The following is a 14,622-nucleotide window of genomic DNA, read 5'->3' on the forward strand; positions in this document are numbered from 1 at the left end:
TTTACCATTTACAGCCTTTGGCCATTTAAGGCCCTTTATTCCTATGAGAATCAAAATGGGTGACACAGAGTATGTGTACTTCAATGATTATTTTTAAAACCAAATTATTTTCCAGGTGTAGAAATAATAAGGACACATCGTAAGTGGTACCAGATACGACCGAGAAGAGAGAGTAAGCAATAATTGTTTCCTGAATGAACATGTGAACTAACGAAAGAATAAATTAGCATGAATTGAGGATACTGAAATGATTTCAGTGTTGCCCAGGCCATTCTGGCTGGACGTACAGTTGTGGTTTAACATAAATTTTGTACCCAAGGAAATACCTTACATGAAATCACTCTTTAGATGTTTATTGAATGAATAGATGAATAGGAGGGAATGCAATAAATAAGAAAAGAGCATAATGATAAGAAAAAAGTAGAATGTGAGGGTAGAGTTCATTTACCAAAAACTGTATTGAGCATATTCAATCAATAAATATGCGGCTGCTCTGTGTTAGGAAGCATGGAAGATAATGAGTACATATTCTAGAAAGGGAAACAGACATTAATCAGGTAACCACAGATAGTAATAAATGATGAGTGCAATGAAGAAAAACTCTTCGACTTCCACAGACAGTGACCAATATAGTGTGGCAAGAAGAGAACAGGGAAATTTGGGAGCTCATTTTGTGCCCAGATATATTCTCATTTAGAAGATGCTTCTGCAGTCTCCATTTATTTTTGCATGTACCTATAAATGCAGATTTAAGAATAATTCTTTCTTTTAGGGATGACTATATTTTTTCTTTCAGGATATTCAGTGGTGCCCTGACTAGCTAGATCTTTAGGTAGGCAAATACCTACAGGGTTGGTTTCCTAATGTTATCTGAATGGTATTCATGGATAAGCCAAGCAAGCGACTTTGATGCTGTGATTACGTATGTGTGTGATGGTGCCACACATGCCCACGAGGAGTTGCTCCTTGTGGGTCAAGGCACTATTTCTCAAGTGTATTCCTCAAAATTTTAGCTCCACGGGTTATTAACGTATGTTATTTGGGGGAGAAAAACAAGGAAAGGGGAATGAAAGACTAATTTGGGAAATGCTGAATCAAACAATCATACAAATTTTCTTTTCCAAAGGTCTTCTCAAAGCCTTTAATAGGCTGCCTTTTTTTTTGTAAATTTCCAAGAGGGTGTTTCTCAAAGTTGATGACCACAGGACCCTTTTTTTGCAGAAGCCCTCTGTACTAGTGTCCCTTGAAACACACTTCTGGAAATGCAAATGACTTTGTCTGGATAGGGCTGGGATAAGGGTGAAATGTAATCTGTTAATATTCATAATCATTTTAGTAAAGTCAGTTAATCAAATTTACTGCCCTTTTTGAACAACACACTGAAGCAACAGAACTTTAGACCAATCAATTTCATGAGAAAGACATCCAAGTTGTGATGGAGGCTCCAGTGCACTGTTGGTCCTGGAATGTCAGCAGGGGGCGCTAGGGGTGAGGCTGCGGGAATACCCAGAAGTAGATGACAGGGACGTGTCAGAAGGAGAAAGACAAATATGATCTCTCTCATATGCAGAATCTTTAAAAAAAAAAAAAATGATACAAAGGAACTTATTTACAAAACAGAAACAACTCACAGACTTAGAGAACGAACTTATGGTTACCAGGGGAAAGGGGCGGGGGGGATAGATTGGGAGTTTGGGATTGACCTGTACACACCGCTATATTTAAAACAAACAGTTAACGAACAAGGACTTACTGTATAGCACAGGGAACTCTGCTCAATACTCTGTAATAAGCTAAATAGGAAAAAAATTTGAAAAAGAATAGATCCATGCATATGTATAACTGAATCACTTTGCTGTGCACCTGAAACTAACACAACGTTGTAAATCAACTATGCTCCAATATCAAATAAAAGTTAAAAGTAAAGACTAACTCCCCATCATAGTCCCTAGGGCTAGTATTACTCTCATTTAACTCTGGTTGAATGTTGATTATCATTGAACTCATAGACACGTGGATGACATGCAACAGGTAAAAAAGGTAAATACATCACTGAAAGTGAGTTATTTACTCCTTCCAGGTAGGCTTAGTTCTCCTCTGTGAAGTTTTAAGCAGTCTCTCCCTAAATAATCCGAGCGCCGGGGCAAGAGTGCAAATACGGGTCCACATATCCTAAGTGCAACTGTGTAAAACTTATACATCAAGCTAAACATTGTTAGGTAAAATATGTTCTCTCCTCTTATCTTGACAAGTATACCTTCATGACCCCAAGGGATCCAGGTCTGAGTCTCTAACTGGTGACCAGCTAGGAGTTCTGCACTGACCCAGTGGCACTGGGAGTCAGCCTTCCACCTCCGGCTCTGTCCACACAGTGAGGGTCTCGCACACAGAGGTGTGTGCGCCTGAGCTTGCATGTCGAGTTGTCCACACCCCCCCACCCTAGAGACCTGTGTGCACGCATGGCTGTGAGATCTGCTCTCGGAAATCATACACAGGAATAGGCTTTTATGAGTCCTGGATGGGCAGGCACTCTGAGCCGTCTGGCCAGGAAATCCTAGGGAACCGTGGGGATGGTGTGCACTCTGGACAGGCTCATGCCCTTGGCCCTGACCATTCTCGCTATGTGAGAAGGGGCACAGCTGGAGGTGGGCCAAAACCAGGCAGGTCTTAGGTAGAGCCCAAAGAGTGTTTGGAACTGAGAATAAAACCTCTATGAAAATCGTATGTTTTAAAAGCTGCAGTCTTTGCAGTTATCCCCAGACTCTGGGAGTGAATAAAAGAAGGTATTTCTTATTTGAATGTGACCACTTCTGAAAGCCTCTGGTCAACTTTTCTTCTTGTTCTCCAAGGTAAGATTATTTCCCCTTTGGCATTAAAAGGAAACTAGATCAGTTGTGTGAAAAACCCAAAATGATGTATTTTATCAACTTCAAACTTGTCCCAAGGCTTTCTTCCACACTGTGTTAAATAATAGAAGTCTTTTTAATTGAATTTCTTTGTATGTAGCATATGCTGGGCGACATTATGCCAGCATCTCGCTCTAAGCAGCAAAACGTTCTTCACAAAAGCATTAAGATCCAGAGCGTCTCTCTGCATGTAGGGAAGGAACACAGAACTGCAGCAGCTTGAAACCACATAAAAACAGTGCCTCTGAAACGTAATTGTAAAAACACGTTGCAAGAAACCGGGGTTGAGGGTAATATTTAGGATTATAGAATGAAACAAAAAAAATAAAAATAGAAGAGGTGGGGGAAGCCAAAAGGGAAGCAGGGAGGGAGGGATGTAAGAAAGGAGGGAGGACGTCGTCGTGGCACAAGTCTGTCTAAAGAATCACTGCAATAATGTTTTGTGTGTCCTCGCATTCCACCTGCAGGCTAATCTATATATTCATTTCCTCTTGACATCCACCGTCCTTTAGAGACAGGGTTATTAATGGATATGTTGTGGACTGAGGCAATAACTATGTCTGTAATAACACATGATTGTGTGCTTTACCCCAAGGATCCTGGAGCTTCAGCAGAATGGTGACATGGACATCCTGAAGCACAAATGGTGGCCCAAGAATGGCCAGTGTGACCTGTACTCCTCAGTGGACACAAAGCAGAAAGGAGGTGCCCTGGACATAAAGAGCTTTGCAGGGGTTTTTTGTATCCTGGCTGCGGGGATCGTCCTCTCCTGCTTTATAGCCATGCTGGAGACGTGGTGGAACAAGAGGAAAGGCTCCAGGGTCCCATCAAAAGAGGTACTTGACTGAAAGCTTCAGCGCCATGTTGAGCCCACAAGTAGGCTGTGCTTCCAGAGAGGTTAATCACAGGGAAGGGGATAATGGGTTGGGGGTGGTCTTTGTTTCTTCTTTCCTTGAAGAGTGAAAATAAATCTGTGAAATGTAAAAATTGGTAAGACCAATACCAATTTTCATTTTAAGCCATCCCAGATCCATGAAGAGGAGACAATCGTGTTTGAAAGACTGACAATTTCATGAGCCATAATGGGCCTTGAAATTCTCCCAAATCTCAGGATAGACCTTAAGTCCATGATTTTTTTAAGGGCTGTGATTCCCTTGACCAGTTCACAAGGATGCTTATCACGTTAGTTCAAATAGTTGTTTAACTTACATGTAGATTACTTGTGTCTCTGAGATTCGGCCTAAGAAATGCAGTGTTACAGTAAAATAATCAGAGTTTTCTCTTCACCCCCAGGGACTGCTTCCCTCTGTCTGTATGTAGACCTCTAGAAGTGATCATATGTTTTTATAGCTCTTTAATGGCTCTAGGCTTAACAAATCCACACGGTGGAATCTTCTAGAATTCCATAGTCCTCCTTTTCTCACGAGTCAGCTTAACTCCAGGGCCATATTAAAATTTTTCCAGAGCTTTGAAAGAATAATTTCAGAGTTAAATATATCTTTTAAAGTGCCCTGTGCCTTATTTTCATCCAGAAAAAAAAATGCGTGTTTATCAGAGACTATCTGAAGTTAAAAATAAACTACTTGATTTATTTATCTTATTTCCATTGGACCAAAAAGGTGAAAAATTTTTTATATAATGAAATCATATTCACTAAAGCTTCACAGATTGAAACGAAAACAACCTGAATTTGCTGAATGATTTGACTTTCTAGATAGTTTCAAAGAACAGTTTTGAACTTTCTGTAACTAGACCTTGGCTAACTGATGCCTAAGCAAATCCTGAGAGGATCTGCTTTACAGCACAAATAAAAATGACTTCTCATTTGCATATGAATTATTGCATGCTAATGTATTCTTTCAAACAGATTGTTTTCTAAAGTTGTCTGAGGATTCTTTCCTACCACCTTATATGCAAAATTGATCAGCATCATTTATAAGGAAAAGCTCGGCTTAGCGAAGATAAATCTTAGCTTCCTACCTGTCTGAGTGATCATACAGTCTAAATTAGCGGAGTATAAACTAAAAATTAATCAGGTTTTATTGTAGTGTTTTTTTTTTTTAATGGAATAAACTTCTGGTATCTCTACTGACATTGATTCAATGCAGAAGACCACGTTAATGCAACATTATAGCCGAGGCTTCATATTCTCAAAAATCTGGAAATTAAGGACTCCCCAAGCTCCTTACATTTTGAATTACTATATATGATATTAAATTTTTGCATTATTATATCTGTTGACGGATGACTATATTATAGTTGCTGTGGGAACCATAAAATTTTATCTTTCAACCCTCTAACGTCTCAGTGACAATATTGTATTAATGGATATTTTTATTGGATTTTGAAATGAGAAACGAGAAGGAAAAAAAGTGACGCACATCAAAATATTTTTCACTGAGGAGCACTATAATTGCACAATGAAAAAAATACATCCTCCATTCTAATCCATAGCAGCTAATCCAGATCGTATGAACAAATATTTTCTCCTCTTACGATTAATAGATATTTTTAAATCCTCATAGATTTAATTTATTGAACTTGGTGATAAATAAGACTGATGAAAAGGACAATTTTCTTGCCTGCCACTTTTATTTTTCAAATATTGGGCTTTAATGCTCACTTCTAGTGAAAATCCTAAGGGATTTACGAATTAGTTTCAACTCCAGAAATCTAAGGTTTTACACTCTTTTTCTTCATTAAGCACCTTCTTACTAAGACTCTATTAGTGTAGCTCAAAGCGTCTTTGATTTAGAGGCCATTTAGCATTAACGTGGCCCTAAACTGAAGCTGTCACTCACACGTCATAGCTTGAAGGGGTCTCTAAAGGCTTCCGTGCTGACCTCACAATATTGCCTCATTCAGGTACTAGATAGCTTGAGTGTATGAAGTCCCTCAATCAGAAACTGATTCTCTTGTGTTGAATGTTGCTCTCTGTAAACAATCTCATATATTTCTAGCCTAAAGAGAAATAACACTTTAACAGTCACTAACACTTTAGTGTGAACTAGCATATCAGATAATCTTGTATCACTTAATCTCCAAGAATGGAAATTTAAGGTTAGGAGCAAGTAGTCAAAGGAGCAAGTAGTCAAAGGAACAAAAACACAACTTGGAATGAGACACCCTGAAAAAGGAGGAAGCATGCATAAAGAAGAGGTGGGGAGGGGATGCGTGGCCAAAACCATACTTACTGTGTGTATAATTTTGCCTGGGTCTGTCTCTGCTCTTGTAGAAGGCAATCACCCATCTACTGCTCCCGTATTTTGTAGTTGCATGTGGCATATGCTCCTTTTAGAACTTTTATTGCAAGAAAAGTATAGATAACCTTATCTCAGAATCCTATCGGTACCCCCAGAACCTAGCACAGTGCCTGGCTCATATTAGGTGCTCAATAAATAGTTGTTAAATGAATAAACCCCAAAGTTCAGTTCATTACCTATCATGTTTGCTGAACTACTTTTTTTTTTTTTTTTTAACCATGAAGCTAGTACTGATGAGAACCTTTTTTTTTTTTTCTTCATTTCCAGGATGACAAGGAAATTGACCTGGAGCACCTCCATAGACGTGTAAATAGCTTGTGCACAGATGACGACAGCCCCCATAAACAGTTTTCCACCTCGTCAATTGACTTGACCCCTCTGGACATTGACACTTTGCCAACACGACAAGCACTGGAGCAAATCAGTGATTAACCTTATCTTCTTTTTCTTCATCTCCAGGATGACAAGGAAATTGACCTGGAGCACCTCCATAGACGTGTAAATAGCTTGTGCACAGATGACGACAGCCCCCATAAACAGTTTTCCACCTCGTCAATTGACTTGACCCCTCTGGACATTGACACTTTGCCAACACGACAAGCACTGGAGCAAATCAGTGATTTCAGGAACACTCATATTACCACAACAACCTTTATCCCAGAGCAGATCCAGACTCTTAGCCGTACACTGTCAGCTAAAGCTGCCTCTGGTTTCGCTTTTGGCAACGTGCCTGAGCACCGAACTGGCCCTTTTAGGCACAGGGCACCTAATGGGGGCTTTTTCAGGAGTCCTATAAAAACAATGTCATCTATTCCTTATCAACCAACTCCTACCCTGGGGCTCAATCTGGGTAATGATCCAGACCGAGGCACCTCCATATGAGCACCCAACAAAATCTCTTCACTGTTTCTTTTGTAGGACTCCCTTTGCAAAGAGCGACTGTAATATTGTGGGACTAACATGGATGTAACATTTTTTTTTTAATCAGGAGTATTAGTAACAATTCTAGTTCTTTCTCTCTACCTTCTTCCTCCTCTCTCTCTCCTCTGTTTCTCTCTCTCTTTTCTTCCTTCTCTTCCTGGACACTTCTCTCCACTTTTTTTCATTACTCAATTTATTCCCCCAGAAGGTAGTATACTAGGATCCTATTAGTCCGCTTTTCATATACTGTACTTCAAGTATAGGAAACGTGCACTGAGTATACTAACAGTATATGCAGGATTAATTTTACATAAAGGCCTCTTCTGTAACATTTCTCTATTTTAAAAAATATAATTGCAATAACTTCAGTCTTTTTACATTCTTCTGCTGCATCCATACAATGCTCCACTGCTGTTGAGTGTCCTTTAACTGTGGGCCAAAGGCAACCCCTGCAGTGTTTATAGAATAATTTAAAGACCATTCAGGCCACATAATATGAGAATGCAATTTTGTAGGATTACAAAAAAGCCATTAATATGCCAGTCAAGACTACAGTTAAAACTACTCTTGCACTGCAACAGTGCATATGACCTTTATGTGATTGTACAGTATGAAAAGTTTTTTCTTATGTACAGTAAACTTTATCATATGGCAGCAGCCTCTATTGTGTTAAATAAATTAGTATCTCATATATACATATATATGCACCTATACAATGTGTATATATATTCAGAGGAGGCCATTGCTATTGCAATTCATTTAATAAAGCTTTAGTTTAAAACAAAAGTGTTGTATACAGGAACTATGTGTAGTGCAGGGGGTCTTTTCAGTTAGAAAAGGCAGGTTGCTTTAATGTTATTCTGACTCGCATTGTTTGCCAACAGAGAGTATTTTATACTTTTGTTATTAAAACATCCAGGGCGATTTAATATTTGTTCCTAGATGTAACTCATTTGAATAGATTTTTGCATTTGTTATTCAGCAGTGTATAAAGCTAACCTTGATAATTTTACTTTTAATTAATTATCTAAATGGAAAATGCTATTAGCTGAACCATGTCCACCACAGCACGGGGAGCTCTATACGAGTTTAAACGTAGATCATTGAAGGTTAATAAATTCTCTTCCAAAGCAGTAAGCCAATCAATACAGTTGTAGTTGGGGAGAGATGGGAGCCCTTAAGAAATATTGATGTGGCCTTAATTACTGTCATACATTATCCTAAAGAAGAAAATACAGCAACCATACTGGGCTCTCAATTTCAGCCCCTTTTTTAATTCAGTTCTATTTGGAGGAGTTATGTGTTTTTTACATTAGTGCCAAGTGTATAGAAGGATAACAACAAAAACAGTGCCTCTTTGTGCACAACCCTTTTTAAGGTAGCCTTCTTACCTGTTGGAAATGTAGAATGAACTTTGTTTGTAATCCTTAAATTAAAATGTGGTAAGTAGGAAGCAAGAACTTATCCTGTGTTTTTACGCAGCCATACACTTATTTTAATCTAATTCATTCCGTGGCTAGGATTGGTATAGGAATCAACCTGTGTGATTTGCTTTAGGAGAAATTAAAAAGTATATTCTTAAGGTATATTATACTTTGATGCTAATTCTGTTCTGGGAAGCATCTTGTCCTGTCACTGTTTTTGTACTGAATCTTCAAATATTGTCTACTGTGTAAGGCAGAAAAATTTCTTATCATGCAAAAACCATTTTGTTTCCAGGGTAACAAGTATCTAAGTGCATGCACACTTGTTCTCCCTTGTAACATTCACGATCTCATTCACGACTCTGATTTTAAGACAAAAAGTCTTTTCAACAAGCTATATAGGGACATACCAGATGTTGCAGTGATTTTAGCTATCAACAAACTGTTAACCATGTACAATATTTAAAATAGGCCTATTTTGATGTATTGCCTATTATACAAATACACAAACCACTTTTTGGAGGCCTCAGTTATGAGTGGCAGAGCTTTCTGTGTATAATTTGTCTAAATAATTTGTCTAATAAAAATGTTTTCTAAACTTGCTCTCATACCATTGAAGTCTTAACTATACAATTTGAAAATGCTTACTCTCTCACAGATAGAACTGACTTTTTCTAAAAATTTATCTTGAATTAATTAAAGCATAAAACACATTAAGTTTTGCAAGCAGAACGATGCCATGATGAGCGGCTCTCTAAAAACAGTAGCAAGTGATGTTCTAAACCGATGAAAGACTGCCTTTCTGCTATTTGAGACAATTTGAACCAACGATACGTTTGTTTTCCTTTGTGGATGTCTCTATGAGCACTTTTTTGGGAAAGATTTATCCTGTTTCATGTAAACAATGCGGCCATTATAATAATAGTAGGATGAGCGTTTGTTACATTTTAAAAAAAGAAAATTAAGGGTAATTATTAAACTTAGAATTGTGTATTAATAATTGCTTTGCTGTTGGCGAAATATTCATCATGCTGAATCTATTAATTTGGAAATTAACTGACTCCAAGATTATTTCTAATAGAGTGTTATTTTCTGCATTTGAACAATATTTAATTCTTCTAGCATTTAACTCACTCAGTGAATATATATCTGAAAATATATTCAATTTAGATTAAAATTTCTGCTTTTCTATAATTCCATTAAAATGATTTTTAAATGTTGCATAGGAGGAAGTGTAAAGATCTAGACTATCATCTCCCTCATTTTACAAATAAGAGAACATAAGATGCTAAGAAGCTGTGACTTGTGCAAATGTTTGACAATCTGAGACTTAACACTGAGTCTTTTTTTTTTTTTTTAACTCTACCGTGCTTCAGTCACATCCACGCAGGTCCTAATGGGTTGTGGATTCACTGTAGGGACGGCTCAAGTACAATGCCTCCACCCACTCCTCTCTCTCCAAGTTTAGGATGCAAATCTCTAGAACCGTCCTTCCTCATGGGGGACCGGTTAGAGCATCTGACTCAACTGCTCCTTTTACAGACGGGAAAGTGAACACCTCAGGCTACGTCAGGTCACAGCTAGTGGCAGAATTCAGGCCGTCCTGCTTCTGCCTGGCGCTACTTTCTTTAGCCCATCGTTTGCCCTGGTTCTCACCACTTACACCAACCTTGCTATTTCAGAACAGGACAAACCCCTTATGTCCACGACCGTTTATTCCAGTCAGAGGTCGAATTTATTCCCCTGGTGAATCGTTAAGAGAACTGGTTTTCACTTTCAACCACATCAGAACTTATGCACAGCTTTGGTTTCATCATACATTAGAAAATTGTAAGAGCGTCTTTCTTCCTCATACACATCAAGCTACAGGCAATTTGTTGTTTTCTCAATTATGTTATTCATCTCTTTCAGTTTGGGATTGGTTGTCAACTGAATAAATACTTTAAAAAATAGACTTTGCTGAATGGTACTTTGCTTCATCAATTAGGAAGAAAATAAAAAGATGAGACAATCCATTTATCCTACATAATACCTTCTAAGCCACACCACCGGATAACAAATTATAAATATTCTATAGTCAGAATTTTGGAATGGTGGAACACATTCTGGATTATGAATGTAATAAATAAAGCAGAGCTAATAACTTTTGTGCTGGTAAACATAGGTTTCTAACCTTAAATACACATCTCATGATAATTGATAAAACACAGTGGGCTCACTAGAAATGGGCTTCCTTCTAGAGTGTTTTTATTTCTAAAAACAAATCCTTTATCCAGTCCTTGTGGTCAGATATTAATAAATGGCTAGCAATTATGACATTTTATAAAATCATTTCAACAAATTTTAGTAAACACCCTCTCATGAGGTAGCATATATGAGCTCCCGTGGGTGGAAATGACTTACCTGACATTGAAAAATTAGGAGATAAAGCTCTTTAGATTTGATAGATTTAATTCAGTTCTATTAGTGTTTACTGAAAACCTATTATGTAAAGCCACGGTGCTGAGCAGTTACACATCACATAAATGAAGACATATATTTGGGAATGGGTCTGGATGTGTTCTACTGCCCAGGCCTTTCCTTGTCCCTCATCAACATGCAGGATACAGAGACCACCTTACAGACTTTCTGAGGTGGCAGAATTAGTCACCCCAAAACAGTACCATCCTCTTTGGGCCTGGGCAATCCAACTGACTGGACCAATCCATCCTGGTAGTTCTCATGAGCTGACTGAGTCTACCTTCTTAGATTCAGATTCCTTCCACAAACAAGACCTGAAAATTTCCCAAAATGCCAGACCATGAGGCCGAAGTTTCAAAAATCTGAAAATTACCCTAAGCCACAGGCAAACTGCTACCTAACCCCTTCTCACCCACACCTGCATACGTCCACATCAGAGTGACTCCTACCCTCAGGTGTCCACATCAGAATGATACACACCACGTTCCCTCATTTTCCGTCCCTGCAGGGCTCCGCCTTTGTGATGGTTAGAGCTATAGCGTTTCAGAAAACTTAACTTCCAAGGGACCAAACACAGTAAGTCTTATTCAGGCTGCTACTCTTCAACTTTCATAAACTTTTATTTGTATTGCAAATAAGGCTCCTAGTTACCATTCCTGTCGTCTAAGACGGAGGATACAATGTGACCTATGATCCCCATGAAAGTAACGTGTTTTACAGGCTGCCCACCATGAGGACAGCTTCCAACCCACACACACTTTCAGAAGAACAGAAACGACGTGGTTTTACTCCATTTTATGGAGCTGCACAGAAGCATGGAGCAGCTACCCCACCTAATGATTCAGCCTACCGTGGGGATAGAAACAGACTGAATGAGCTGCCTCTACAGAAACAGACTGAATGAGCTGCCTCTCATTTTCTCACCTGGCTTTTCCTAATTTCTACGTTTTCAGTAGTGTTCATTTGTTTCCACGTAATATTAGTAACAAGGCAAAAATTGTTCAAATTTGAGAAAAATTTTCCTATCTAGGACCAAGTGTCATCTTTTGACTGATTTTGCCCATTTCTGGAGTTTCTTCTAGTGGAGACGAGAAACTGGCTGTTTCTCCTGCACATGTTACCTACGTTGTGCTATAGACGTAGTAGTCTAGCCTTTGTGAGGGATGAGGGCCTTTTTTCCTTTCGGAGAAACTATCCAGTCCAACCTCAGAATTGGCAGCATGTTCCAAGTCTCAAACTATCTGTGATATGATAGAAAATTCACAAACTTTTTAAGACAACATTGTTTCCTTAATTAAAAGCTAATTGAGCTTTAATAGCAGCTGCTTTAGAAGGAGAAGCAGATGTCACAAAATCAAAGTACAGTAAAATGTCAGAACCAGAGAATGGGCAGAAAACATTGCTTTCGATAAATATTTTGCCTGCCACAAGATTTGAAATATAAGTAGGAGGCAAACTTTAATTTTTAAAGTTGTTATATTTTATTTTTAAATTGGTGCTACTGAAAAATTTTAGGAATCAAACAGCCTATATCTCTGGCTATTTTTAATTTTTCAAAAATTAAATATTTGCTTATTCACTACACAAAAGGTTCATAATGTGGGGGGCTTTGAGAATTATCCTAAAAAGGATAATAAAAAAAAAGGTTCAAAGGTGTAATAAAAAAAAAAGGTTCAATTTGCAAAATTTTAAGTTATACAAAATGTCTCAGAATCACAGCCTCTTCATGAGGCAAGGGGTACCTATAGCTATTTCATACTAGGTAAATAAGGAGCTGATAGTCGATATTTAATTCCTCTTCAGAATTATATTAAAGTTGACTTTCAAGTTAATGCTAGCCTTCTATTAATATCTGTTTATATAAGTTGGCTATAAAACTTATTTTTAGAAATCAAAGCACTGTAAAATTAAGTTGAAAATAAAGGTGTCACATGCCCAGCTGTCTAGTTTGACTTTTCCATTCTAAAAATAGTTATTAATACTTAATATGCTCAAATACTTCCATAGGTGATGTTAAAAAACACTTTGAACATTAGTTGTTAGACTAGAGCCGCGTCATATATCTAATTGACGTAATTGACATTAGCTATCAAATGCAGAACTTTCATTCACACTTAATGGTTTTTAATGAGTATAATACTTCTTTCTAAGTGAACATATTAAGAATAAAAATTAAAAAGAAGCAGTGCAGCAAGAAAGACATGTAATTGGGCCTTCCAGATTCAATTCTGCATAACTAAGCATTTTAAAACTTACTGCTCACTCTGATTTCTCCATAGAAATGTCATGGTAAAAATAATTGCTCATCATCTGAGCAACTCTCACACGTGTAGTCTCCAAAGCTTTTGGTGTGTCCAGTTAACATGATAAGTCCTATAATACTGCTCGATCACCAACAAAGAATATATTTTAATTCTTTCCTGTTCACCATCACTAAATGAAGTTTTTAATTCTTACTCCATAATAATGATTTTGTGTCTCTTTTTAAAAAACGAGTATTAGTACATAGATACAAACTTTAGTAAGGCTGCAGAGAGAATATTAGGAACAAAACAATCACACAAGATCAATCAGTCCGTTGACTAGCACTACCTGAGCACCTACTATGAGCGAGGCACCTAGGGCAGAGCTTTCCTAAGTAGCATGCCAAGGCACACTCCTGGGCCAGCAAGGGTTCCAGGGTGCTGAGTTACTGGTGCCCTCGTCAATCAGGGTGGTGGGGTGGGCCCCTGGGCTGGAGCACTGCCCATGTTCTCTTCACTTACAGCCGGACTTTGCTAAGACAGCTTCCAAAGCCGGAGAGAGAAAATATACACATTTGAAAAGCTGAATAAAGACTCATGGTTTAAGTAACATCAGAAGACAAGAATATGAAATATTATGATACACAGTACATTTGTCAAATGAGTGCTATCGAGCAAATATCCTATGAGACAAGAAGAATGAGGCAGCGTGGCTTGACATGGTTTCATGGAGTAAGTAGAAATTTAGCCTAATCATAGAGGAAAGGTCAGAAGAATGCACAAGGGCCTCCAAGTGGAGGGTACGGTGCAATCAAAGCACAAGAATGGGAGAGAATGTTCAGAGGAGCAGTAGCCCACGATGTCTGGAATGTGGGTTTCATGTCAGGAAGTATCAGGAAGTAAAGCTTGGGTGAGACTGTGGGAAGCCTGTAGGCTGGCCTCAAGAGATTACACTATATCCGGTTCATTCATTCATTCATGTATTCGACATGTTCGCTGAGGTTCTGCTGCGTGCAAGACACTATTCTAGGTGCTGGGGACACAATAGTAGACAAGACAGAAATCCCTGCCCTCATGGCATTTACAATCAACTGGAGGAGATAGACAATAAGCAGGATAAATAAGTAAAGTACGTCGTCTATTAGATGATAAGTGCTGTAGAGGGAAACAAAGAGGAGGACCAGGAAGGCCAGAGTGAAAGTGGGGATTTGCTACTTGAAATACGGTAGGCAGGGGAGGCCTCACTGATAAGTTGACATTTGACTGAAGCTTTTTTTGTTTGTTTGCGGTACGCGGGCCTCTCACTGTTGTGGCCTCTCCCGCTGCGGAGCACAGGCTCCGGACACGCAGGCTCAGCGGCCATGGCTCACGGGCCCAGCCGCTCCGCGGCATGTGGGATCTTCCC

At 38.6% G+C, this 14,622-nt stretch overlaps 1 protein-coding gene across 2 annotated transcripts in view; it reads left to right on the forward strand.

Annotated features, from left to right (window-relative positions):
* GRID2 (glutamate ionotropic receptor delta type subunit 2) overlaps nucleotides 1-7,051 on the forward strand; it is a 1,374,233-nt gene extending 1,367,182 nt beyond the window's left edge. For both annotated transcript variants that reach the window (XM_007450019.1, XM_007450020.1), the window contains 2 exons: nucleotides 3,502-3,742; nucleotides 6,629-7,051. In XM_007450019.1, coding sequence (XP_007450081.1) covers nucleotides 3,502-3,742; nucleotides 6,629-7,051 — 664 coding nt within the window. The remainder of the gene's footprint in view (nucleotides 1-3,501; nucleotides 3,743-6,628) is intronic.
* The last annotated feature ends 7,571 nt before the right edge of the window (nucleotides 7,052-14,622 follow it).

This window comes from Lipotes vexillifer, unplaced genomic scaffold (assembly GCF_000442215.2).
Source record: "Lipotes vexillifer unplaced genomic scaffold, Lipotes_vexillifer_v1.1 scaffold178, whole genome shotgun sequence".
In the NCBI taxonomy this organism is placed as follows: domain Eukaryota; kingdom Metazoa; phylum Chordata; class Mammalia; order Artiodactyla; family Lipotidae; genus Lipotes; species Lipotes vexillifer.